Consider the following 27,878-nt stretch of genomic DNA (forward strand, 5'->3'; position numbering starts at 1 on the left):
TACGGCAGCTCCCACCTCAGGCTGGAAGGATTCCGAGCTCTCCTGAAGATGAAATTTATCACCCATGTCTTCTGCCCCCGTGGAAAGATGCTGTTTCGTACACAGGGTTTGTGGGCTTTATAAAAACTCAGGAATGCTGAGAGAATCCACTTATCTGGCAAAAGAGAATCTCCTTTTATACAGTTAAATCACAGGTGGACTATCCACACACAAAATGAGCATCAGAGTAAGTGCTGGGAAAGATTAAATAAGCAAAGCAAATAGGCACTTTTCTAGTGCTTCTCCTTCAGAGTCACCGTGCAAAAATCCCAAGCAGTAATACATTCCCCCTGCACATATTAACTGGTACTAGGGGCTGGGGAATCCTGCCTGGAGGGCTAAGCATAGAAAGGTGCTGCTTAGACCTTCTTAGCGTTTATTATCCCATCTTCTAGAAACATCATCTCAATTTTCCTTTAACAAACTCTCTCTCCCCTATGAGTGCATGATCAAGATGCTCTGGCGGTATGACACAAATTGGATCGATCAGACTCTTCTAGGAATTTGGATACTGAACAGAGTGGCATCAAAATCAGAAACAGAGCCAATGCATCCCCACAATAGCTCCCCAAAAAGACTTTGCAAAGTTCCTGCAGGCTTGATCCTCAGAGTGGCCTGCTTCTTATTCTCGCCAAGGCTTGGGCATTCAGTGTCTCCTTGGCTCATGTTATCTGACCAGGGTCATTCCTTTTTGTTTGCTCAGGTTATCCAGAGTTGCTTCGGTTGCTTGCAACCAGTGAGCCTAACCTGCAACAACCATGGAAACCAACAAATCAGACACGTTTGGGTGAAGGTGTCTACGGGGCACTTTTAAAAATCATCTTGAGCTCGGTCAGACTCAGCTAATCCAGGGCCTCATTTATCAGATGATGAAGCTGAGAGATTAAAGGACTTTTTCAAGGCATCAAGTCAGAAGCCAGGCCTTCTGACACTTTCTGCCACCTTGCAAAATAGTGACACAGTCTCCTCTGATTGGTTCACTAGGGCACACAGGTAGGCAACTGATGCAAAATGCTACTTCAAAGACCCCTTTGATCAATTAATCAATGATTATTTATTGCAAGGCACTGTGCTAGGCACTAAGGAGAGTACATGAAAGATAAGACCAAAGTCCCTGCCCTCAAGGAGCTTACAATCTAGCTGGGAAGACAAGGCATACATACAAGGAAAATTAAGTAACAATACAGGAGTTAAGTTAAAATGCAAGATAACAGTACAAGAGATTTCCAAAAGTAGTACCTGATTAATTACTAAATGAGGGGTATCGACAGGGCTTACAGCTCATTCAGCGGAAGGATGTCACCGAGGACTGGAGTGTGGGAGGGCTTCACAGACGAGCCTACCCTAGGACAGTGGGGATTCAGGTGATAAGGAACAGTGGGGGGTATTTCAGGAAGGGGCAGCCAGATGCCCAAAAGGCACAGAGGTGAGACCAAAAGCAAGCAGTGTTCAGGGGCCAGTGAGGACTCTGTGTGGCTGGGTACAGAGTTAAGCTGTTATTAGATTAAGAAGGGCCTCAAGTTTAGATTCTATCCTTTTAGCAACGTGGTTGGGGAAACCTTAAAACAACAGATAGCCTTAGATTAAATACAGAAAAGACTTAGCTAATCCAGAGGATCTATTCAAGTTTGATCTTCAGGACATTTATTTGTGGATTTTTGTCCCTCTCTACCTCCAAAGAGGATTTGCAATGATGTTTTCAGGGTTGTCAATTCCAAAGGAAGAGCTCTGGGTCATCTAGCTTTGGATCGTGGCCAGAGACTTCTGAGTCCCTCTATGATCTTAAATTATAAGTAGCACAAGGGTGAGCTAACAAATTCCCTGACAGGCAGGCAGGAAAAATGCTCCCAAAAGACAAGTATCTTTACAAATGACAGAATATTTATTAACAATACCTTTAAAAAGAGATTACATATGCTAGATCACTGGTAAATATCATTTACACTGGGGTTGGGAACTACCTGGGGTATCATTTTTTTTTCATTCATTTTATTATTTTGTTGATTTTTTTTTGCATGTGATTTTAAATTTTGTTTTATTTTAACATAGAAGTAACCATATGAAACTAAGAAAGGAACACAGCTTGAAATACTGACAATATTTTTTTCCAGTTACCACCCTAGTTTTTACACAAGTGGAATCCTGATTATGACTTTATTGGATAAATATAGCTAGAAGGTTGAAAAGTTAAGGAAAAATGACAAATTACAGGCAAATTTGAGCTCTCTGAGAAAGAAGAAAAGGTGGCAGCGTGTTTACATGTGAAAATTTTTATAGAAAATTTCATTACCTTTTATATGCACTGTTCCACTAGTGTCAGCTTACAAAACCTCCCCCATTATTACAAATAGTTCTTTTCATAAGAATACAGTTTTGTTGATATTGTCATTTTCCAATGTGTGATTTTTAAGACGTAGAAGATGAAGCTTGTAAAGCAACAAGGCTACCTATTGCAAAACAGGAGAATCACCGAGATACCACACCATTGTACTAAAAATCTTTTATAGAGTCATGAAAAAAATTCTTTGTGGCAGCTAGTTGCTGAAATAGGAGAAATCTGCCAGACTCCATACATAATTTTGATTCAAAAGAAGGGCTCTATTATTAAAGAGATACACATATTATCTATAAGAAATTTTGTAAAGAAGTTACGAATCCATCAACAGAGAATTACCCTTTTTGTTGTTAAATGTACATTCAAGACAGATACATTTAAAGATAGTAAAATTATCTTTTATCCTTTGAAAGACATGGTTGACTCTATTAACTTTTGGTCTATGTTACTACAGGATATTTAACTTCCAATGTCATGTCTAAGATAATGCTACTACTACAAAGACAATGTTAACTGAGTCGAGGGAAAAGAAAGTCTTACCATAGGATGCTAAATTCAGGGATGGGAATATTGCACAAGGTACCTCTTGGGCAGTTAGTTTAGGTTTTGAGATTGCAGCCATTCCTGAAACCATCTCAAGTTGTGTTGAACAACAGAATTCACAACAGGGCTGGAAAGCATATTGTACATGGCAAAACGACTTGATTCAGTGCATTCGTCATCCCAAGAGTCATTTCCATACAGCAGCCTTGAGTTACAGACCAAGTCTTCAGCTGTTCTGCCACTAGACCTTTATAAAACTGTACAAGGAATCTGCAATGTATTTACCAAGGTGAGTTTCCAACTCTGTCTTTAAAGGAACTATTTTCAAATAATAACCATATGATTGTGTTGCCCATAGCATTTTACAGCAGAGGAAAAAAATTAATATCTACATTTCATGTTAACTTTAAAAAATTCTATAAAACACTAAATATATAATAAAAAATATGCATATAAGGACATATGTAAACTGCTTTGGTAACATCATATTACAGATGTCTTCAGTGCATTGCAGAGTTTCCAAAGAAACTTCAGACAAAGCTAGATTTGCTTTGAGGAAGTACTGTAGAATGCCATTCCTAAAGAAGCAAAAAACATTTTTTTTTCCAGTAATAAGATGTACTCGAACAACAATATTACTTAGTACTGGGTGTCTTCAAAACAACTAGCTAAATGTTGCTTATATTATAAACAGCAAGTCTTTTAGAGAACTGTTGTCATAAACTGGACCTGGCTGTGAGGGAGATCATGATCGTACTGATGGCCGACAGCGTGCATGCGTTGGAAGTGGATGGCCCGGCTCCTCTTGCATAGGCATCTGGAGAGAGAAGAAATTTACTCACCCCGGCAACAAAGGGAGGCAGGGCCCCAGGGCTTTTGGAAACGGAAGAACTATCTGAAGTCTACTGGAAATGACCATCTCTTGTTGACGTTTTTAGTTTCAGTTCTATGACTCCCTAGCTATGAACCTGGGAGCAGGTGGTGGACATCTCTGGACCTCTGTTTAAGCATTTGTAAAAGGAGGGTGTCCCCCTCGAACATGAGAAGAAACTTCAATATGACTGGTAACATTACTGATAAATACTATGATATCAATGATGCAGCAAAATAAACACTGATGTTCCCTTTCGAATTCAAGCTTAATGCTGGGCACAGAGCCATATGACACTTAATTCCTATAAAAACCCTGAGGACCTCTGGTATGGTTATTACACCATTTAACTGGTAAGGAAATGGGGGCCCAGAGAAGTAAGATAAGTCTAAGATTACCCAGTTAGTAAATGGCTGAATGGGGATTCCAACTCATGCCTGTCTAAACATATCTCTTTTTTTTTTTGCCCAACAAGATATTCTCAATACTTTTAAAACTTTTTCTTATACATCTTATTTTTTCACAGTAAGAAGTTACCAACTGTCATTTGAGGTTTTATCAAGATTGTAAGATCTTTGACCAACAAAATGGAAAACCTCTTGACAAAGAGATCATGTTTTGCTCAGTTACATCCTTATCATCTAATAATTTTACCAATAAAATTGCTTAAAATGTTTTTGTAATGAATTAAACCAAGAATCATCAGTCAGTCTTTAAAAAAAGAAAATCCTTGCAATGATAAGCAAGTATGAAGTCAGATTTAAAGAAAGTGAGATAAATTAATCCCAAAACAAATTCTCATCTTGTGTTTTTTTGGCCTGGAGATTACTTCCACATCTCACCATAAATCTGGTTCCTTTCAACAGAAGTTAGAGCCCTCTACTGACATGTAGAAACCAATTCTCCCCCAGTGTTTTAAAAGACAAAAATGCCTTTAGTGTTTGTATGCAAAAAAGGTGCAGTAAATATAAACCTCATCTGGAAACTGGCAAATTACTCCTGAATTCAGAGCATGTCTTGGCGCAGCCTTGGTTTCCCACCTGAAGTCCTGCTCTATGTTCATTAACATTAACAAGTGCTTATTCTGAAGAAGGGTGAAATGACCATTGAACATTTTCTTTTCTGATTTGAGGCATCCAAATTTTATAGATGCAATTAAAATGGCTTAGTGGATGCTTTACTAAAACTTGATATCAGCAAGAATACTAGACCCTTTCCTCATCTGAAAAATACTAAGATGGACACTTGGCAAAGGGGCTGAGGCTCAGAACTCTGTAGTGAGGGTTGCCCATGATTTAAAATATCATATCTCCACTGATGGCTTGAAAGTTCATATCTCCAGCCTTCACTGAACCCCTTATCTCTAGACTGTTAAATCCAAAGGCCAATGAAAATCTATACTTAGATACCTAATGGCAATCTTATTTTCTTTATTATTGTGGTAAAATACACATAACGTAAAAGTTACCATTTTAAAGTGTACAATTCAGTGACATTAAGTTCACTCCAATGTTGTACAACTGGGACTGCTATCTAGTTCCAGAACTACTTCATCATCCGAATGGAAACCCAGTACCCGTTAAGCCACAATTCACACCGCTGGCTGGTCACTACCAGCCACTAATCTGCCTCTATGGATTTGCCTGTTCTGTTTTTTTTCTTTTAATTTCAAATAAATAAAATCATACAAAAAAACCCAAAAAATAATATGCTGCTGAGATATCTGCAAACATAGTATTTGAAAACTAAGTTGAATGTATTTGGCTCAAAAAAGAACACCCTCTTCAACAGTCTTTGTAAACAAACATAATCCTGACTCTATGTAGACATGTGCATTTATGTACATATGTTACATACACATGTTCAAAATAAACAGTGCCAAGTGCAAAATATTTTCAGCCAGAGACATTATATTGTGTCACTACGGACAGGTTTCCAGAGCATTTTAAAGAACGCTTTGCTTGTTCGTCCTGAGTCACGCTTTTAACTTTCTAAGCTGTAATTTTGGGGTTATTGTAGATGCAAACTACATGGGTCCACATGGAAAAGCCTGGGTGACTGATTTGGGGCTGCTTTAACCTGATTTTTGATTGCCAACTGATTAAATCAGTCAAAACTAGTCAAACTGTCTTCCGCACAAAACTACCTGGGATCAGCAAATACCAGTGGTCTGAGGAAGGGGGATGGTATTGTCCATTTTTATTTTAGCCTTTTTTTTTTTTTTTCGGGCTTAATTTCACCCTAGCCCTGACTCACTGGGAAGCTTAGGAGATAGGGCAGACAGGGAGAAGGGAGGCAAAAAAAGACATTCTTACTTGATATCTTTGGAATTCGAATCTGTTCACTGCTGCTGCCATCGCCTCCATCACTGAATGGCTTAATTTCTATTATATAATCTTCATCAAAAGGCAAAGAAAGCTCCACTGATGTTTTATTTGTTTCAATGACAGATGTGCTGCTTTGTCTGCTCCATCTGTACAACACCTGCCAATATGGAAAGAAAAGGTATCACCTGCTGTCCTCACAAAGGCCCCAAGGACGGAGCGTTCCTTCACTTTCACCTCTGGGCACCAGTGAAACGCAGGGACGCCGAGGTTGTCAGGCTGCCCACTTGCATCTGGAAGGCTCATTTAAGAGCGAGGGGCATGTCTGCAGCTACCATTGATTTCATTATGAGGAAAGAGTTTAAAGCGTTGTGCAGCATGGCAGCGGGGCTAGCATGAGTCTAACGACGTGCTGTGTGGCCTCATGTAACCTCTGGGAGGTCAGTTAACAAACATGGAGGAGGTGGATGTACAGAGCTCAGTTACGCACGAGGGTCTTTGGCGTGAGGACAGACTTGGCTGCTGTGTGACCGTGGTCCACTTACTTTCCCGCTCTGAGCCTCACTGCCCACATCTGTAAAATGGGGACAATAACACCCACTTTTCTGGGAAGTCTTTACGATTGCACAGGATTGAATAAAATGAAGGGCTGAAAGGAAGCATGTAAGAAACAGTATGAAGCCTTAAAAGGAACAAAAGGTACAAACATACATGGCAAAGGTTAGAAGCAAAAAATCAGGCATAAAAATCAGGCAAAAAGTTGTCATTATTATTAATCCTTTGGAAAGAGGTCATTTCAGAACAGGGAGAGCACCTCTGAAAGACAAGGGCTATAACCCCCTTTTTCCTCCCACTGGATCTCTTTTTGAGCTACAGAGAAAAGAGGGGATGTTATGGGGCAATTACTGTCACTCTAGAAGTGTCTGTAGCTTCAACAGTGCCACTCATGTAGCTTCAACAGTGCCACTCTTTGTTTCCCTTCTTGGTTTCCTCTGGGTCACAGACTAGGCTGGTAGTTCATGTGATGAGATGGGCAGTTAGCTCTCTTGAAAATACATTCACCACCTGGCATTGCCTACTCTGGTCCCCAACAGTTCCCATCAGGAACAAAAGATAAAGGCCCAGAGAGGTGCACCTGCCTTGCTGGATATGATAATTGTGACGAGAACTGCCCCACAAATACTTTCTGATGTTTACAATGAGCCAGGCACTCGATTGACATGACCATGTTTAACTGCCACAACAACCTGACAGGACAGGCACGGTTATTCTTTTCTGCAGATGAGGAAACTGAGGCCCAGAGATGTCACAGAGCTGGTGAGTGGTAAGATGAGGGCTCCTAAGCCTGTACTCTTAAATCACCATAACCCATCGTTTCTCTTGACAATAAAATAAAATTAAAAAAAAAAAAAATAGGGTTGGGTAACATGAATGGCTCTGGTCCTGGCTGTGTGTTAGAAGCACCTGGGGAGCTTGTAAGAAACACCGATGCTGCAGGCCACTGGTTCTCAACAGGGGCGGGAGAGGGGAGGAGGAGTTTTGACCCCAGGGGCATCTGGCAATGTCTGCAGACATTTCCGGTCGTCACAACGGGTGGGCGGGTCCTCCTATAATGCAGAGGACAGTCCCCACAACAGAGAATTATCCAGCTCAAAGTGGCGCCAGTGAGGAGGCTGAGAAATCCTGCTCCAGCCTCGCCCCAGCCCTCCTGAGTCAGGCTCCGTAGCAGAAGCGTCCAGGCCGTGATACATTGTTAAAAAAGATCTTCAGGGGATGTTCATTCAGGGAATCATGAATGACATCAGGGTTCTCAAACCTGAGCCTGCATCAGAGCCGCCTGGAGGGCTTATTAAAACACAGAACACTGGGCTCCACCCCAGAGTTTCTGATTTAGTGGGTTTTAGGGGGAACTTAAAAAATCTGCATCTCTAACAAGTTCCCAGGTAATACCACTGCCTCTGCTCCAGGGACCACACTTTCAGAACCACAGGACTGGCTCTTCTTTCCCTAAGACCCACTGTAAATTCTGATCGGCTGAGGTCAGAGACATAGGGTTACCCTACCATTGCCAAAAAAAATCAAACACAAGTGAAATTCATAAAATTCCCTTAAAACGGTTTAGATCCCATTTGTTTCCTGGCATTTCATCACCTTTATTTATGTCTCTCTAACACAAGGTGGAAAAAACAATTTCCTTGGTGGAAAGATTCATAAGCATCCCCCTTCCTTCTCAGGGCATCAGGTGTATCAAACTCAGCATCCCCTCACTAATGATCAGGTTCAAATAAACCCTGAGGCACATTCAGGACTGTCAGAGCTTCTCATGATGGCCCTTCAGGAACATGAGCTGGCTGATGGGATGCAAGGGCACACCTGGCTTTGAGGAATAAATTGCTTCTTTGATTCACCTCTGCCAGAGCACAGAGGATTCAACTAGTTTCAACTGTAAATCCAAAAGAAAGACTTCCAGGAAAAAACTGCCCTTTTATCAGCATTGCTTATCAGTCTTCTAATGATGGGGACTGCAGTGGCACCTAAATAAAGGCCTGTAAAACCTTTATTTACACTAAACACTTGGTTCAGCTGATTGACTTAAAGGCTGTGCTTGCATTTCCTATAATCCAGGGTGGAAGACAAGGAGAAAGAGTGAATTTGTGGGAATAATGATAATAGAATCAAACATTATTCAATGCTTACTATGTGTTTGAACACTTTATATTCTATGTGCAAATACAGATTACCCCTTGAGGTAGGCACTGTTATTATTCTGATTTTAAAGATGAGAAATCTGAGACCTGGAGATGTTTAGCAATGTGCCCAGGGTCTCATGGCCAGTAAGTGGGGGACCCAGCATTCAAACCCAGGCAGTCTGGGTTCACAGCCTGTATTCGTAACTAAGACCAGCTTGGCCACCACTGTGGGCAACTTGCTTCCCCTCTCTGGTCTCTGTCTTCATGAATGCAAAAAAAGGGGGGTTAGAGAGTAGAAAGCTCGTGGCCCATGGGTAACATTTGGCCTGCATATTTTAACTATTGGGCCCTTAGTGGGTTTACATGTTTTTTGGGTTTTTTTTTTTTTGAGTTAGATGTCAACATGTAAAAACCAAGAAACTATACATGATAAAGTTTTGGGTTCTACTAAAAACTAGAAGATATGGCCACACTGGTCTACATTCCTGTCTGGCAATAATTGGCTGGAGCTGAGAAGCTACTGCCTATCCTGGACCATCACAAACTCTATAGCTTATCACAGTCTCCAACACTTCCTATTGTGTCACATTGGCATGTGTCTACCTCAGGACCTTTGCATATCCTGTTCACTATGCTTGGAACACTCTGAGAGAGCTGCCTATCTTACTCTCTCCTTTTTTCATGGCCCAATCGAAATGTCACCTCTTGATAGAGCCTTTCCCTGTGCTTTATTTAAAATAATGTCTCTCCTATCTATCCCATGGCACTGCCTATTCCCCTCACTCTGAGTTATTTCTCTTGGTAGTACTTTATTACCACTTGATCTATTTGTTTACTGATGGCAGACAGAATAGCTGAGTGGTTAAAAGGTGGGACTCTGGATCCATACTGCCTGTGTTCAGAGCACAGGTCTTCAATATACTAGCTGTGTTAACAACACTGTACCATATACTTGAACGTTGCTAAGAAAGTAGATCTGAAATGTTCTCACCACAAACAAGGAATGGTAATTATGTGATGGGATGGAGGCATTAGTAAATGCTATGGTGGTGATCTTTTTGCAATATATAAATGTATCAAATCAACACACTGTATACCTTAAACTTACACAATGTTATATGTCAACTGTATCTCAATAAATCAGTGAAAAAACTACTACCTATGTGAAGTAGGCAAGTTACTAAACTCTATGCCATGAGCTCTGTATCTATAAAACTGGGGCTAATAACTGCACCTACTTCACGGGTTATTACAAAATTAAGAATTAAAACAGTGCTTGGCACGTATACTGACAGTATTTATTGAAAGGATTAAATTAACTTAATCCCTTTACGTAACCTGCCTGGCTCTGTAGACAGTTTAGTTTGTGATACTGAAACCAGACGCTCTCTTTTTAGCTCAAGTATCATAAAGTAGCTTGACACTTTGTGCTGAAAGAATATTTTGCGCCTTAAACTTTCTAAAGTCAACTTCTTTTTGAGACTATTTACGCACGCAGAAATCCCACGAATCTCGACAATTTAGGTAGAAAACCAAAAATACACACACATACACACAGATGCATAATTTTTACAGAACTCTATATATCCCTGAACATTAACATTGTATATGTAGCATTTCAATATCTATAACCAGTTACAGTGAGATTCCTTGGGATCTAAATGAGGAGGTGTAGGGAGTCTGGCTCCTCCAGTCCCAGCCCTAAAGGGCAGGGAAGGAATTGAGTCGAAGTGGAAATCAAGAAGAAGTCACAAAGGGCCCTTTACTACCACCTGGTCTGACCTTGTTAACCCTCTTTCCTCTACTGTCAGCACATGTGGTTTCTGCAGCATTTCACACACTTCATACCCACCCATGAGTGATGCTTCCTAAGGCATGAAATTCCCAACTCGGAGGTGCCACTCTATTTTTCATAGATATAGTTTAGATCTATAAGACACAATGAATCAACGTGAAAAACCATATTTGGGGAAAAAAAAATGCCTAAATCCATGGCTCTTGTTGTGTTGTCTTTCTTATTTTTTTCCTGAGATAGTCTGTTCTTTCCTTGATTTCTGGATGGGACTCTATCTTAAGCTGTGGTGTCCTTTTTCTTTTTTGTTTCTTTTCTTTTTCTTTCTTTCTTTCTTTTTTTTTTTTTTAAATTAAGTCTGTGGTTGAGCCCTTGTGATGAATATATTAAATAAATACATTTTGGAACCCCCACCCCCACCCCGGCACCAAATTAGCCTATATCATCTGATCTGCTGCTCACATCTGAAAAGGTTCCATGTTCTCCAGTTGTAATTTGTTCCAATGTTTTATTCTACTTCTATAGAAATAAAAAGTTTCCCCAATCCTCCGTGAAGCCCCAGTTCTTTTCTGGGAGCTGAATACCGCCGTGTTGGTCTTATACTGCTTGATTCCACCACAGCTGCCCGATTCTGTGCCACTCAAGGGAATCTTCTAGATGTCTGCAGAAGTGTCTGTTGAATTTTAAAAATATATATAAGAAGGGCCTCCTTGGAAAAGTGCTACCAAGACAAGCTCATATGAGAGTTTCTGAGAGGAGGCAGGAAGACAAAGAAGTAGCAACTAAATAATACTCATTTTCCAAGTCTTCTTCTAAAAATGCCTGTAATCTTTTAGACCCAGTTCACTGAAGTAAAATTCAGCTTGCATACAGATCCCTGCCCAGTGAAAGCTGATGGCACTCCCAAGTCACTTTATTCAATGGCCTTCGGTTTTCGCATCTGCAAAATGAAGGGCTTTGGCTGGATGATCTTCAGGATTTCTTGACCGGCTAACATTTTGCTTGGTTCCCTGAAGTACTTTAGGCAGCTCCCTGCCTTTCAAATTTATTTCAGCACCAGTTTCAACATGAGTTTAAAACCTAGTAGAAGGTTCACTCATGGAACTTGGCCCCTCCACAGGGACTCCTAAAGCTTTCTGAATTTTTATTGTGTTTCCTCTCTCTGTTCTACTGGGCGACACTGGAAACAGGGAGGAAGACTTTCTCGCTCCTGTTTTGTTTGTTTGTTTGTTTGTTTTTTCACTCTCCCCCTTGGTTTGGTTAAATTAATTCGTCCCAGATCACATCTGCATTTCTCTCATGCTGTGTTCAGTCCCGGCAGTGTTAGCCTGGGTCAGACCCCAAAGTTGCAAGGTCTGTCTTCACTTTTGCCTTCTTTCTTTGCTTTCTTTGAGTCTACTCTCTCCCCTCTCATCTTCCAGCCTACCAAACCCCACATCTCTCTCGTCTTGCATAAAACTGATCAGATGAACTCTTTCCCATTATGTCGCACTAAGAGACTAATGATTAAGGAGTTCAAGAAATGAGGGCTCCCTTTAATACCACCATAGTGAATGCATCCTTGGCTGGAGAAATCATGGTGACCATTCAGGCACTGTGCTCGTGAGGCCCACAGTCTGGGGATTCACAATAAGTCATCAGCCAATTACAATTACCCAAGAGGATGGAAAGTACTTTAAAAAAATCTGACAAATAGCGAGAGCTCTGGCCATCAGGGAAGGCTTCTCATCTTAGACCCGAAAGATGAGTGGCCGATTAAGGATGCAGATGTAAGAGGTGGCAGTCCCCGGGGGACAGAATAGAGGTGCAAAGGCTCAGGGGAAAATGAAGATACTGGAAGATTTCTCCTTTAATAAAAGAGAAATGCAGTCCCAGAGAGGTTACATGATTTACCTAAAGTCACATAATGACTAGAGGACCAAAATGTGGTCGTTTCTGCTCTATTCTGTAAGACCCTTCCAGAAAGTTTGCTTTTACAAAGGGATCCAGTGAAAGGTCTGAAGATTAGTTCTTAGGGAATGTTTCTCTGCTGGCAGAATACAAATCACTGTGCCACGTGGATGAAGGAAAAATAGTCCATAGCAGCGAGGGTTTCCGAATCCCTCTCTAATCACATCACCTAAGGCTGTATGGCCAACTATGTCAACTCCCAATTCCAGGCCTGGCTTTACTAACTGTAACTAGTGCCTGACAGCACTGTCACTATGCTACTCTCAACAGCTGCATCCAAAAATGTCACCAAATAGCAGCCTGCAGGCTTGATGCATCCTGCAGACTAGCTTTGTTTGGCCTGCATTGCCTCAAATGTTGTTTAAAAGTAAAACAAAACAAGATACTTAAAATGCCCTTTGATTGTGGCACCAGGGCTACATCCATTTTCTTTTCTAGTTCTTTAAAGTCAGGCTAACATTTATGGGATCAGGCAAACGAATGTCCTAAAAAATCCTTGTGTATATGTATGTATATGTACGTGTGTGTGTGTGCGTATCCGTACCCCTAACAATAGGAACATGAACAAGAAAGATTAACCATTAGTAATAGGGAGAAGTTACTACTGTTGATTAAAAATACAATCAAGACAAGCACAGAACAAAACTGACAGTAGAAATGTTTAAAATGTGGTTCTTCATGATTTTTTGGAGACCCAACCACAGGGTCTTTTACTATTTCTGATTGTCTCTGCCTGAGCCCAAAGTATAGGCGATTCTCTAAATCCTGACCAGCTGTCATGGGCTGTTGACAAAACTCAGACTAAACCACTTTGGTGTTTGGGAGAAAGAGGCTGCGAGAGCTCTGTCAGGGAGAGTGAGGGCAGGTTTCTTAAGATTCATGAGAACAGTCTGTCCCCACTAACAGCAGGAGTAGGTGCCTCTGCAAAAAGAAATTACCCACTTTGTATCCTCTCACTTCCGACTCATTATCCAGGGCCTTCACTTGATCCCAATTCAGGATAATTTTGGAGTCCGATGAATTCCATATGATGTTTCCAGGGGGTTGACTTGGCGCTGTAAAAAATTAAGATATACGAAGTCACAGATTATTAAGTCTCAATGGATACTGAGGAATATCTCCTTCCTAGAATTCGCGAGTGGAGGCAATTTAACGGGCTATTGCACTAATATGTGTCTTCAAGGTCACTAAAATCTGCCGAGATACAGCACTGCAAATGGAAAAAGATTCAGTTGGTCGCCTAACATTTATAGCTAAAAGAAGTGGCCCTTCCCAGTGAGGAGAAAACATTTATCTTTCTGTCCTCTGGAGCAATGAATTTTGCATGCTTTCGGAAAGGTTCAGTTAAAACGCTAAGGTAAATCTGAATTTCCATAATGATACCAATTAGTATGTAAATGATCACTGGGAGGTGGGGATGGGGAATGCACTTGGAATATGTTTGATGAATCTCTAAAATACTTCTGAGCAAGAATGTTCTTACGTGGCTTTCTGGTTGTCACGTTGACCGTCGCACTGGAGGGGCCTGTCCCTGCAGAATTATATGCCTTGACAGCTAAATGATACAGAGCACTGCCTTTTAAGTTGGTGATTTTTGTTGATGTCTGATTTCCTATTGTTCGTATTTTTCGAGCATTTTCTTCTTTGTCATCATGTCTCCAATATTTTACCTGAGAAATTAAAAAGGAAGACCTTGGATGTCATAACTATTAGGGATATCTCCAACGTCATCAGGTGATTTCTTTTTTTAATACAAGATTCTTATGACAGAGTTAATTTTCTATATAGCAAGTCGTAAGCAGAGCTTTCAGAACCAAGAGCTTTGTGCGCACTGAGAAATTATCGATAATTAAAAAGGCCCCCTTTTTGTTCTTAGCTTCAGAGTGAGACGGTACACTGGCACAGTCATGGTTGGGTCTTTCTCCCTTTTTCCCCACCTTGTTTTGAGCCCAAGTGATCCTGGGTGTATCAGAAGTCATAGCTCATTTTGCCAACCATCTTTTACATGCTTAGACCTGCATGTATTTAGACAGAGCTCTCTGGAGAGTACCATGGAAACGGGTAATCTCACAGTGGAATGCTCAGGGCTTCCATTCATGCTCCTTTAGAAACAACTAGTCTCTAAAACAAATGCCTCTAAATGGAACTCTAGGTCTTTTTCCCATCAGAGGGTGTGTAGAAAGTCCTCACTGAGGGGTAGGGACCCTTTCCCAGAACGAAGGCACCTATCTCTTGCTTACCTCATACCCTTGTATCCGACCTCTATTCTTTTCCATGGGGGAGGCCCAGAAGACTTCAACGTCTGTTGCAGAAAGACTTCTGGCAAAGATGTTGGCTGGTGCTTTGGTGGGTTCTGCAGATAAGTATGGAAACAGTTATGACTGTATCAGCTGCATCAGAATAGGCTTCTAGATGCAAAGGCATCATATGGGCAAAGAATCAATGATTATAGAATAGTCCTTAGTGATTATGATCCAAACCCTCATTTTACAGAGAAACCATGATTAACAGCTGGGAGAGGATGGTGATGGAGATGGTGGTGAAGAGACTTCTTCAAAGTCTTTGGCTTCTAAATTTAGGGGTAGGTGGAAGGGAAGTAACCCAGGATACTTAAGTTTAAGCACCACGTCTCATAGCCAGCAATTTATTTAACATACATCCTTCTTAATGAGCATTTGTCCTAGGTGAGAGTCGTAGTCACTGGTTACGAAAATTAGAGAGACAGAAAAAAGGAGAGTCAACTGACTTGACTAAGTTTCAGGAGGGCCGGTGACGGTTCAGTTCTGCACAGCCAGCTGCATGTCTTACAAGCTTGGCTGTACAAGTCATCTATGCTTTGTGGCCCTCAACCTCCTCAGCTGCAAAGGAGAGTCTGGACCCAGTCTGTCCCCTAAATTTCAGTTCTTTTTGCCAGATTTTTGCCAGAGCTGTGTACCATTTTTATGTAAAGATTTTCCTTTCAGTGGTCTTTCTTAATGAAAAACCTAGGCATGTTGTGAGTTGTAACACAAATGAAATCCTGGTTTTGATTTGATAGCTGTATTTTTTTGTGATGCAATTCAAATCAATATATAAGTATTAAATAATTTTAAAGGTTCATCTAGTACCATTTACAGTCAACTTGTGTGCTCCCTCTGGAATACACATTATGTTCCAGAAAATGGTGTACATGGAGACCCCTAAGGTTTTGTCTATTTATAACAATGTATGATTCTATTTATGTGTTAATTCATTCAGTATTTATTAGCGGTCTGTGTGTCATACACGTTTCGACACTGGTGACACAGAGGTAAAAAATAAATAGCCGGCCCTCAAGAAACACACCTTAGTGAGAATATAAAACTAAAATTCAAAATTCATAATACATTGAGATGAGAATTATAACAGAGCAATGTTAAGACACAAGGAAAAAGAGAAGCACCTCACCCCGTGGGCCTGGGGAAATGAGAGAAGGCCTTGGTTGTTTGAGTTGAGTTTTGAAGGATGACCATGAGTTCACAAGGTAGGCAAGGCAGGGAACATTAAGAGAAGTTGAAGCATATACTAGGGGCTCAAGCTTGTTTGGATAATTGCAAGTCCTTTGGCTATGGTTGGAACATGGAGTACGCAGGGAAGAGGGGCAGGAGTTGAGGCAGAAAAGAGAGGTGGGGGCTAGATCATGGAGGACCACCGAGTCTAAGGGGCTGACTTCTTTATCTGGACGGAAGAATTTATTGCATCTTCACTTACTCCAAGTCAATGACTCAACTTTTAATATGGTCTCATTCCAAACATCACCTTTGAAACAATGAAGGCGAACTCCGATGGAAATGAAGACCACTAGGAGAGGTATTCTGAGAGCAGGGATAGCACAGAGGCAGTAAAAATGAGTGAGAACCCCTAAACATGATAACACCAGGGGTGACAATGAGAGCAATCACACTGCTTTGTGACTTACTCTATTCTTTAATAACAGAATAAGTTTTGAGTACAATATGATTTATGAGAAAAATCATATTGAGAGGAAATACAAATTATATTTTGGCATTCACTTAAAGGCATAAAATAAAATATAATTCTGTTGAAAGTAATGTGATATATACGTAGACATGAAGATCTTATACGGTACTTGAGATTTTGGTCCTTAGCAGTGGAATTAATAACGGATAACCATTTGTTTTTATATACTGTGGAGTTGCTGTCTTTCTAAGAGATTGGTGGTAGACAATGAATCATATTTTTCATATTACGCTTTTCTTGATTCAGGATATGCCTTCAGTTTATGGGTAGAGTGCTACATTGATTGTATGTCCTAAAGTCAACATCTCAGAATTGAAGAAACATCATACCTTCTTCTGCAGAATATACCACCGTGGTGGGACTGAAAGGGCCTTCTCCTTTATTGTTGAAGACGCCCACTTTAACCTCGAAGGGAGAGAAGGGATGCACGCTCTCATTCCTGAACACGTATCTGGAGGCATCCGCGGAGGCCAAAACGGTCAGCATCCAGATCATTTTGCCATAAGGCCGGAAGGCCACCACGTAACCAAAGCCTCTGCCGTTCTGTAATTCCTCAGGGACCGTCTGGGAAGAAAGGGAGGCGGTCTTCAGAGGCCACAGGACTTTGATGCAGATGCTACATTGTTTTATTCCACTCCCCACCCCCACACACACCCCTGTGTCCACGCTATCTTACTGGGGACTTTGTCGAGAGTCTTCAATTTGGGACTTGCCATCAGACTACCAGAGATATTCAGGGGGGATTGGAGCAGGGTTAAAAAAAAAATCAATGAAAACCTGCAGTGGAGAGCCTGGCTTCCTGATCGGGGAGACCCAGCTCTGACACTGTAGGAAATGACTGTGGAAGACACTGGACAGTTGATCTAAAAACCAACATTTCCAACATGTACCATCTAGTAGGATTCTTCCTCCAGTGTCACATGGACACTCATTGAAAGAGCGCTCACCAAAGAAGTGAGGACCATCCTGGCTCAGGCAAGGTCTCCCCTCTCAGCCCGGAAGTGCTGAGCTGGAAGCGGTGAGTGGCTTCTCTCTCTGCTGGGGTTCTGGTTAAATGACAGATGTGAACTTCCGCGGCTGTTGCCTAGAATCCTTCAAAATCATTGTGGACTCTTTCTGAAACTCTGACCTCCTCTCTCAAAATCAATTTTTAATAAAGTGGTGACTAACACACCTCTACGTTGGTGAAAAAATACTTTACACAAGAGGGCTCCTGCAGCAAAGCCAATCTTAGGAAATTGTGCTGGTACACGGAGTCTATTGTGGGCAGGTGTTTTAAATCAATTGGCCTTGCAGTAATTCAGGAAAAAAAGAAAAACTGGTTTTCTCTAAACCAGTCTTCTTTAATGTGCATATTATACATATATACATTTTTTCTTACGCTGTCTTCCCTTTCCTGATTGTTTTTCCTGTGATCAACTGAATTAAAACTTGACTCCACAACTGATGGGCAAGTGCCATCTTTTCCTGCTAGCCATTCACATGAGAGGGAGTGTTTGCACTCAAATGGATTTTTGCTGTTAAAAACAGAGAAGGCAACTTCCCATATATGTTTAACACAGAGTAAAATAATAAAATAGCCTAGGCTAATGTATGTTCCTTTCGTTCTGCGATTCATTTACCTCCCAGGTTATAACCAGTTCAGATTTGCTGCCTCCGCCTCCACTGACGTTAGCTGGGGTGACTTCAGGGACTGTTCAGGAGACAAAAAACAAGTCATGTCAGGTGGCAAAGGCCAGGAGGGCCAGCAAAGTTGCCTGGCTGAGGTGACTCAGTTTAAACAGATACTCGGATGCACACAGCTTTGTCTTCTGAGCTCAGAAATCGTATGGTCAAGGGTCCCGAAGCATCAGCTCGCGGAAGTGAAACACACCCAGGAAATTGCTATTAGTTACCTCTTTCCCATTCAACAAGAGGCACACATGTTATCTGACGTGACTGAACAATGATTCAGCTCCACCCCTAGAGGCCAAAGTCCAGGGGGATGAGGAAAGGACTGAGGTTCTGGTTCTAAGGCTTGGGTAGGCGTTTATGAACCACGTGGCGGTACACAAAGAAGTGATGATACACTGCCCGTGCAGAGCTCACAATCTAGTTGGAGGGTGGGAGCACATGCAGGACGATTACAGAGCGATGTCGACAACCAACAACAGTGCAGCACAGACAGAATGGAGGAGTGCAGAGGCCTTCTGAAGCCCAGGCTGGGCTAACGGCTACTCGGAGGAAGGTGAGTTTTGAGCTGGGTGTTGAAGGAAGTGGTGGACAGAGGTTGACTCCTGGCTCACTGTGCTTAACCTCTTTGACTCCCAGTTTTCTCTGTAAAAGAGGGCAAATTATGCTAGCTTCCCCCTCAGGACTGCTGAGAGGAATTCATTAAATTACGATTTTGGAGGGGAAAAGGAAGCATGGGGATTAGCTATAGTATCATCCTGTAAATGAAAGACTCCAGACAGAATCTAAAAATGTCCGGCTGGGGTATAGATTTGGTGACTGGGAATGTCCCCTTGGATAAAGCCAATGAAATAGAGCCAGATGGATTTGTGTCCAAGGGTAGGGTCAGAGTTTCCATTTGCTCTGGGGCCTTGCTCTTCCTTCAATAAACATTTGGCCTCATCGCAGCTGGGACCTTCACACACACCCACACTAGGCCTCCCACTCTATGTGAGACAAATACAAGGGATGCAGATGAATTTATGTTGTTCTCTCCCCGTGCTCACCCAAGCTGCATACACAGAAGCTCCTACAAACTGCCGACCAGGCTTGTGTGAATTACTAGGATGTTTCCAATCTTAGCTTTTGGGAAGGGTTTATACCCTAAGAAAATCTTACTGAACATTTCCGAAGAACTTATTCTTTACCACTTGACATTTCTGTGAGTTGATTTTATTTGAAGTGTGGGTGTGCATTTGAAAAAATAATAATCCTGGTAGGAGAGTCTTGGTGACAAAGGAACCAGTGAAGAAAGACGTGGTGTTTGGGAGAACGAAGCACAGTGTCTCGCCCTGTACCAGGGAACTCAATGAAGAGTGAGAACATAACTCTGGATTGAAACTCACTGCTGGGACTCACAGAGAGAGAGGACAAACTAGTGGTTACCAGTGGGCAGAGGGAAGAGAGGAGGGGCAATGTAGGGGTAGGGGAGTAAGAGGTACAAACTATTATGTACAAAATAAGCTGCAAGGACATATCACACAGGGGAATATAGCCAATATTTTCTAATAACTATAAATGGAGTATAACCTTCAAAAATTGTGAATTACCATATTATACACCTATAACTTATATAATATTGTGCATCAACTATACTTCAATAAAACTTAATAAATAAAAATAAAAACAAAAACACCAACAAAATAATGAAACTCCCAGGTGGTAAAGCTGAGCATCTATTGGTCTGATTTCTGATGATTACAGTGGCTCCAGGGGAGGGTGGGCTGGCATAGAGCCTCGTTAGGGCTGAAAAGCAGGGAGATTCAAAGCCTTTCCCTAAGGAACAGGAGCTCCTGTATCCTTGGTGCTACTCACGGGCCTCTTCTGTCCTCCTCTTCTCAGAGGGCTGACTGGGCTCCCCAATCCCAATCATGTTGGCTGCAACTGTGCGGAATTCATATTCGACCCAAGGGTTCAAACCCACCACAGTTGCTGTGAAGGTCTTCCCATCAATGAGTTCTGGGACTGAAAGACATCAAAAAGTGAGCATGTTTCATAGGATTCCATGTTAGGAGGATCGGAACTTCTATCCATCATCATCGCCATTACCGTGTTCGGGGCGTTGCTGCAGGTCTGAGGGTAGCTGCACAAACAGCCCTTGCAGGGAGGTAATCCCAGACCTCTCTGTGCCAGACTAATAAACTCAAATCACACACCAGCAGATGACATCACAAAATACAGTCTTCAAAGCCCAAAGCTACTTGACCATAATCACTATTGTTCTCACCTCACATGTGTTTCAGCATTTACTGTATCGGGTTGGGCATATTGTTTAATTCTTACAACTACCCTATGAGTAAGGTGAAATTATTCTCTTCATTTTTATAGATGAGGAAAATGTACCACATAAAGGTCAAGTGACTCGCCCAAGGTCATACTGGATTTACACCTTTGTCTGACTGCATGGCTCAAGCTCTGTAACTTATTATAACAATGGAGTCATAATGCTATAAATCCACACAACTACTGTTAATGAACTGTATTATCATATCAAAAGAAAGAATCTGTAAACATAAAAGGAACGGCCCATGAAGAATAGAAAAAGAGTCAGAGAGGCAGAATTTGATAGTGTTCATCCAGCAGGATTTGGGGAAGGCCTCCCTTCACAGAGGACAGGGCCCCCTGCTTGATGCCACAAGCCATGGAGCTCTGGACCTGGCTTCTATGCTCACTGCACAACCTTTTGGGTTTTGAATGAATTACTATGAAGATTTCCCAATGGGCCCAGGAGACTCAGAGGGACGTCCCCTGTGACAAAGCTGAGGCCCCTGTGACTAGGCTTCAGTGGCTTCTAGCCTCCTCGGGGCCACACTTATATAGTCCTTCCCTCCAAAGGTGAAGAGAGTGGGTTCTGGAGTCAGACAACCTGGATTCCAATCCTAACTCCACACTCAGTAGCCAAACGACCTTGGGCAAGTTGCTTCACCTTTCCATGCCTTGGTTTCCTCACCATAAAATAAGGCTAATAACAATTTCTATTCACGGTGCGGTTGAGAACACTCAAGAAAAGCACTTAGCAGAACACATGGCACATAGTAAGGGCTTAACCAATTCCAGCTGTTTTCTTTTGTAAACATCACTATTATCGTCATCAGAATCACCATCTTCATCCCACTCCTTTCCTGCATTATATTTATTCAGCAATTTTTTTTTTAAAGTATCACAACCATTTCTGTATGGGGTCATAACAATTCTTATTATTCCCATTTAACAGAAGAGGAAAATGAAGATGTATAGAGATCTGCTGATTAGCCAAGTCAGGACTAGAATTCTTATCTCCTTAACTTCCAGATTTTTCCTTTCCTTCCTTCCTAAAACACTACTGTGACTCAGAAGAAAGTCAGTGATTCAGCTGGAAACACAGAAACCCATTTCAGAGGTTAGATAAGCTAAAATGGAAAGACTAGAAGAGTGTGTAACTTGCTTGCAATAACTACTTGTTTGTCCATATTTTCCTCAAACGAAACCTAAATAACTTAAATAAAATAATAACCTAAATAAAATAAAACCTAAATAAAATAACAAAACGAGTCAATTTGGAGGTATAGACAGCAGCAGGGGTGGTACGGCCAACACATGTATTCTTTAATTTTACAAAATCTCACGCCTCTTCATGCTCAAATGTATCCATCTGAAAAAAAGGGCAGCAAGTCAAGAGGTTCCATGCAGTCCTTAGATACGGGTTTCTTGAAAGCAGTGTACAAACTTTACAAAGACTGTGGCTATACAGTAACATAATCCACTGCTTTTCAAAGTGCCCCACTAGCGGTACACACATGATTTTAGGCAATGCACAGATAGATGATGCATTTTATTTTTATAACTAATGTATTTTAAAATGTGTGTCAAAAATATAACACAGCAGACCTACTATCATTTCAGACTTATGCTTAGAACAAATTAACAAACAAATATGAATCAGTAGAAAGAAAAGTATCAAATAAACAATAGTATACTGGTTGAGGTATAGGAAACACTGCCATAAAGTCTCATCTGTAGCTGTGTCTGAATGAGAACCTAGACGCCTCTCGGCTTCTGCCACAGAGCTGTGTCCATTCTGCTGAGTTTCAGAAGCCCCTGTGAGACACCAGCACCAGGCATCCAACACGGTACCTGTATTAACTGCTTGCCAGCCCACGGAGAACGGAGTCCTGGCTTGAATGACATACATGGTGATGGGGCTGTGGTTGTCAGGCCCGGGTCTCCAGGAGAGCTGAGCGGTGGTGTCTGTAATTTCATCTATGGTCACAGCCTCTGGGGGGCCTGGAGGACCTGAGAAAGAGCAAGACCCTCAGAAGTTGAGCAGTGTTCAAATGTCCAAGGATGGGACCACTTAGTTGAATGGGGCGCTGACCTATTCAACCGTTGATTCATCCACCCACAGATTCATCACTTGTCAATTCCTTTTGGAATAGCTATTAGGAGCCTGGCTTTCTTCTAGGCTCTGAAACTACAGAGATGAGCGAGACATGGCCCGGCCCCTTCCTTCCACGGCTTCACAGTATAATAGGAAAAACCAGTAGGCATACAAAGAATTACAATAGAATATTTGTTCTAGATGCCAAGAGAGAATATTGGGGTACCACCAGGGCCCAAATTCATTAATCCATCCATCATATATTACAAGTCCCTACTACGGGTTGGACACTGTTATCTGGGGACATAGTAGTGATAAGTGAAGATTGGAGCCTTCTGGAAATGGTCATTTCTACCCCTGATGATGTGAGCGAAAATGACTTTAGAACTTCGGGGGTCTCAGTGCTGCTCTGTACATTCCAGCTGCATTGGAATATCCACATGAAATGCCAGCACACACTTGTGTGCCAGGGAACTGCTGTGAAAGTGGCTTGTGCGCAAGAGCCCCAAGACTGTGGCTTCTTCAAAGCGATTTCAAACTCGGGTTGGAGTCGAAGGACCACATTGGCAGTTTCTGTAAGTTTCATGCCTGTATTTCCCTCCTTCTGCTCTGGATGTGCATTTTTTCTGCCATTGCACTCAGACCATTGAAACGGGAGGAAATCGGTTTTAAATGAAGGCTTGTAAATCATAAAGAAACAGAGGGCTGGAAAGTGGTTGGTAAGCAAACACAAAATAACAGCAGACCCAGAGCAAAGACTCAAAGCTGTCCTTGATTCCAACATGAAATGCTCTTAGCAGGCGGTTAAAGGCATTTCTAACAAGTGACCACCTGGGCAGAGAAGGTGAGTGTGAGGGACACATAACGACACAGCTTGTGTCCATTAGACAGGAGTAAGGAGGTCTTCCTGGGAGGGATGTGCTGAGGCCCGGGACAGCAATCACATGTTCTTCCAAAATACTACAGGGCCACGGCGCAGGGGCGGGGAAGAAAGAGACCTTTCGCAGAATGCTGAGAAGTTAATGGCAATTTCTGGAAGTAACACTTTGTTCTGGGACTCACTTCCGCACCCTTTAAGTGATGCCCTAAATTTCTCTTTCCTTTTTTAAAAATCATTTTCTATAGACCCACAGATGAGACTAAATTTATCTTCTCCCTCCTACTCCTGAATGAAAGGTCTGCAAGTCTGTATGCTGGCACTGATTAATTTTCCATAGTGACATTTCAGCATGTCAGTCTAATGCCACCTAGATAGAACTGAGGTAACCTCTGGTCTTCAGGACTCTTATTAACCAGAGAAAAGTCCAGAAGACAATATAATCTTTTTTTTTTCTCACCAGCTTTCTCATCCTAGCATTCCCATCCTTTTTTAAAATAGATGCTCCTTCCATGGCCTTTAGAATCAAAATATCACAAGGAGACAAGTGTTCCTCTCCACATTCCTCAATGAATTAAATTGATAGAGGAAGATCTGAGCCCACTGTTGGCAACTAGGAAGAAGGACACGAAGGGGTGGCATGAAGTTGGCCCCTGGGGTTAAGATGGTACTTTCACAGCGCGGTTTGCTGTTTGTTATGTCCCTGCTACCAGCCCCACCCAAGTGTAGATATGCTACACCCTACAGAATGTTTACCACCTTTGTTTTGGGGAAGTTGGGTCTCTCTTTCAAAATGACAAAATGAGCAAATGTTTATCCTCTGAGCCAAGTGTTAACATGGTCTGGGGCTCAAACAGTTTGTGTCACAGGCAATAGCAGAGGGAATGCAGGTGTTACACCTGCATCCCTGTTTCTTTCTCAGGGAAGGGTGGCCTTTCTAGCTGCTGTTCGAGTGCTCTAGATTAAATAAAGTAGGTATCAGAGAATCAAGGAAGCCAGAGCCAAGACTCCAAGCTTTACTAGTTTCAGATACAAAAATCTCTTACAGGTCAGTGAAATGCATACCAGCCTTGCCTCTGCAACACGCAGAAAAGCTGCAAGGGCAGAGCTAGGAGGAGGTAAAACAAAAGATTATGGTTTAAAATGGCATATTAATTTATTGGCTTTATTAACTGATCAGGCTAGATGTTCTTTTAGACCGCATTTGCAAATTCCTCTTGGTATTTAATGTTATTTTCTGTGAAATGAAGTATACAATATCATTTAAGAAATTCAACTATTACTAATTTAAATATTTATTAGTCTAATTTATTGGTGTTTAAACTGCTGATCTGAACATTATCCTAATGAAATAGAGGATACATTTTCAACAACAGAATTCTTTTGGTCCTCAGGGGGAGAGCAGACCAGCTCTGGTGTATTTTAAAATGGAAATAAACCCGGTCCCGTAGGTCATACTATGGATAGCTCTACCCAGGTTGGAAGTTTTTTCTCTTCTCTGGCCCTTATTCCTTCCATTATAGAAAGGTTTTAAAGGCGATTTAAAGGGGAACCAAAGCAGACCTGGTGGAAAAGCTATTTTTCTTTAACCTCTCTTGACATTCAGTTTGAGTTGCTAACTTCCACACCCTTCCCCGCTCATGTTATGCCCACAGGATATAGCAACACTTTTTTTGGCTTCCAATAATATCTTATTCTCTGTGTACTCAGATTCATCCTGCCTCCAAATCTGATACCCCCTGGATTTGTTTTCTTGCACTCAAAATTCTGCTGGCCAAAGATTCCGAAACACCAATAGTTAGGGTTCGAATGAAGGAGACACTGGCTAAGAGATTATTTGGATGTTCTGATTTGGTTCTACATTTAACTTTAGCAAACCCCTGGGCGTGCATCAGTTTGATTCTGGCATGTACACTGGTTCACAAAGACTTGAACTTTAATTAAAAAATAGTTCTTAAAAGTCCACTTACTGTTCCTTTAAACATTGGTTTGGTGAGGCTCAGCCAAGTCAGTCACAGCCATTTGGATGAAGTTAGGCCATGTCTGTCATATGCAAGAGAATCTCACCAATGTCAGTTTTGACATCAACTTCCTGCTTATTTACTATATCCCAGGCAGGAACTATTTCCTTCTAAAGCCATATTTTAGAAACTGGACAGAACTATTAACTTCAGGGGGAAAAAAATGGGAAAAACTGGTGATGATTTTACTTAAGCCACTGTTACATCAGTGACCTAACTCACTACAGTAAGTCCCCTACATGCGAATGAGTTCCATTCTGAGAGCGAGTTCGTAAGTCCAATTTGTTCCTAAGTCCAACAAAGTTAGCCTAGGTACACAGTCAGCTATATAGTACTGTACTGTAATAGGTTTACAATACTTTTCACACAAATAATACATAAAAAACAAACATAAAAAATAAGGAAAACATTTTTAATCTTACAGTATAGTGCCTTGAAAAGTACAGTGGTACAGTATAACAGCTGGCATACAGGGGCTGGCATCAAGTCAACATGCAAGAAGAGCTACTGACTGGAGGAAGGAGAGGAGGTGGGAGATGGTAGAGCTGAAGGATTGTCAACAACAGGAGATGGAGGGCAAGCTGCAGTTTCACTTACGCCTGACATTGATGGAACGCAAGTTCGCATCTTTGAAAGTTTGCAACTTGAAGGTTCGTATGTAGGGGACTTACTGTAATTTGGTTGAGCCCAGATGAAACAGCAAAAGGCACAGTTTGATCCTTCTTTAAGCCACTTGCTTTTCTTAATCTAAAGTTATTCTGGTGTTGAACTCCAACACTATAAATCACAGTACTGGGAGCATTTATAGGAGTTATTTTCAGTACAGAGTAACTGGATTTGCTCTGCACTTTCTGATCCCCTACAAGAAACAGCTGCACACAAAACTTCTGTAGACTCTTAACCACTGTTTACAATGTTTACCTTCTATCGTCTTTTCCCCTGTAATTCTAAACCACTGAGGTTTCTGGAACTCTGTGCAGGAGCAGATATCACAAGTATATTTTAAGAACAAAACCCAAAATTCCCATACCTCTCACAATCAGGTCAGCAGCGGCAGACAGCTTGTCTACACTTGTCTGGACCATGCAGACGTATTTCCCAGCATGCTTCAGCTGGATGTTTCGGATCATCAAATCACCAGCTGAATCCTGCTGATAAAGTAGGGGAAAGTGGCTACAATTACTTTTTAATGAGCTCTAAATATCATTATCACATGAAGGACACTGTGACTAATGGATTTATTTTACACTGGCTGATGCAAACATTAGTGATGCAAGCCATGGCCTATTAAAAATACGTGCGCCTGCCTGAGAGATAAGAACAGCACCATCTTCAGAACACACCTAGGACAAGACCTCAGGTGTCTGGCTTCCCTGTATCTCTGGAGCAGCTTGCCATCCACGTTGGAAGCACTTAAACTTACGTAATAAAGCGGCTGCTGACCTAGTCCTGTGGGTTTCGTCAGATATGCCCTCGGCCTACAGCCTTCGCTGGCACTGCAGTACTTGGGGACTCTTTATTTGGAAAGGGGTGGGCAAGCCCACATTTGGAAGCATCTGTATTTTACTGCACAACCCTGTCTTATAGCCATCATTCTGACTGCTCCCAGGTTTGAATGAATGAATTATGAGGACCAGACTCTCCAAGGAAATCTTGCATCGCCTAGTGTGGAACAGTGCTAATTTGTTTTCCAATGCCAAATGTATGTTTGATCAGCAGATGAATACGACTAATTACGTCCCGGTACGGATGTCTATGTGCCCTAGAAATATTTCTACATCATTCACCAGCATGGTACTTCTAATAAATGTGAGGAGATGCCTCCACAGGCCATCACAAAGCTGGCATTTTAACTGAAGAACACTGCTACACCTTGGAGTTCGGTTTCAGAGCTCTGTTAATCAAAAGCTTGGAGAACAGCTGTTTGAGCAAGCGAACACCCAAGGGTTCAGAGTCAGGAAGCTATGCTTATTTCTAAACCTTGATGGATGACAAGATAACATAGGTTATTTTGGCCCTATTGTTATTCTTCTAAATGACAATAATATTGGATAATACTTAACGGTACTGAATATCTGGCAAGCATATATTACACCAAATACTGACATGTCCTGTGAGGTAGGTACTTTTATTATCCCTACTTTACAGATGAGGAAACTCAAGCACAAAGAGGTTATTCGTCTTGCCTACTGTCACTTAGCTGGTCAGTGGCAGAACCAGAATGTGAGCCCACACAGTTTCAGGCTCCAGTCCCTACTCTTTACCAGACTGCTGTACTATCAGCTGGAAAGATCTTATTCTTATTCTAAATTAATGTGTACTTAGTTTCCCTCCTTGGTTTCAGTACAGCATATTACATATTTACCCACG

The 27,878-nt window shown here is 41.7% G+C and overlaps 1 protein-coding gene across 6 annotated transcripts in view; it reads right to left on the minus strand.

Annotated features, from left to right (window-relative positions):
* Positions 1-1,110: 1,110 nt before the first annotated feature.
* The window catches only part of CNTN4 (contactin 4), a 955,661-nt gene continuing 928,893 nt past the window's right edge, over positions 1,111-27,878 (minus strand). For 5 of the 6 annotated variants that reach the window (XM_057555542.1, XM_007192463.2, XM_007192464.2 and 2 more), the window contains 10 exons: positions 26,539-26,659; positions 22,367-22,525; positions 20,069-20,218; positions 18,166-18,236; positions 16,873-17,107; positions 14,785-14,897; positions 14,028-14,214; positions 13,487-13,599; positions 6,104-6,272; positions 1,111-3,734 (listed from right to left, as the gene is read on the minus strand). In XM_057555542.1, the coding sequence (XP_057411525.1) occupies positions 3,634-3,734; positions 6,104-6,272; positions 13,487-13,599; positions 14,028-14,214; positions 14,785-14,897; positions 16,873-17,107; positions 18,166-18,236; positions 20,069-20,218; positions 22,367-22,525; positions 26,539-26,659 (1,419 nt within the window). In that variant the 3' untranslated portion in view covers positions 1,111-3,633. The remainder of the gene's footprint in view (positions 3,735-6,103; positions 6,273-13,486; positions 13,600-14,027; positions 14,215-14,784; positions 14,898-16,872; positions 17,108-18,165; positions 18,237-20,068; positions 20,219-22,366; positions 22,526-26,538; positions 26,660-27,878) is intronic. The other variant, XM_057555540.1, reaches the window with a different exon arrangement.

Source organism: Balaenoptera acutorostrata, chromosome 10, assembly GCF_949987535.1.
Source record: "Balaenoptera acutorostrata chromosome 10, mBalAcu1.1, whole genome shotgun sequence".
NCBI lineage: Eukaryota > Metazoa > Chordata > Mammalia > Artiodactyla > Balaenopteridae > Balaenoptera > Balaenoptera acutorostrata.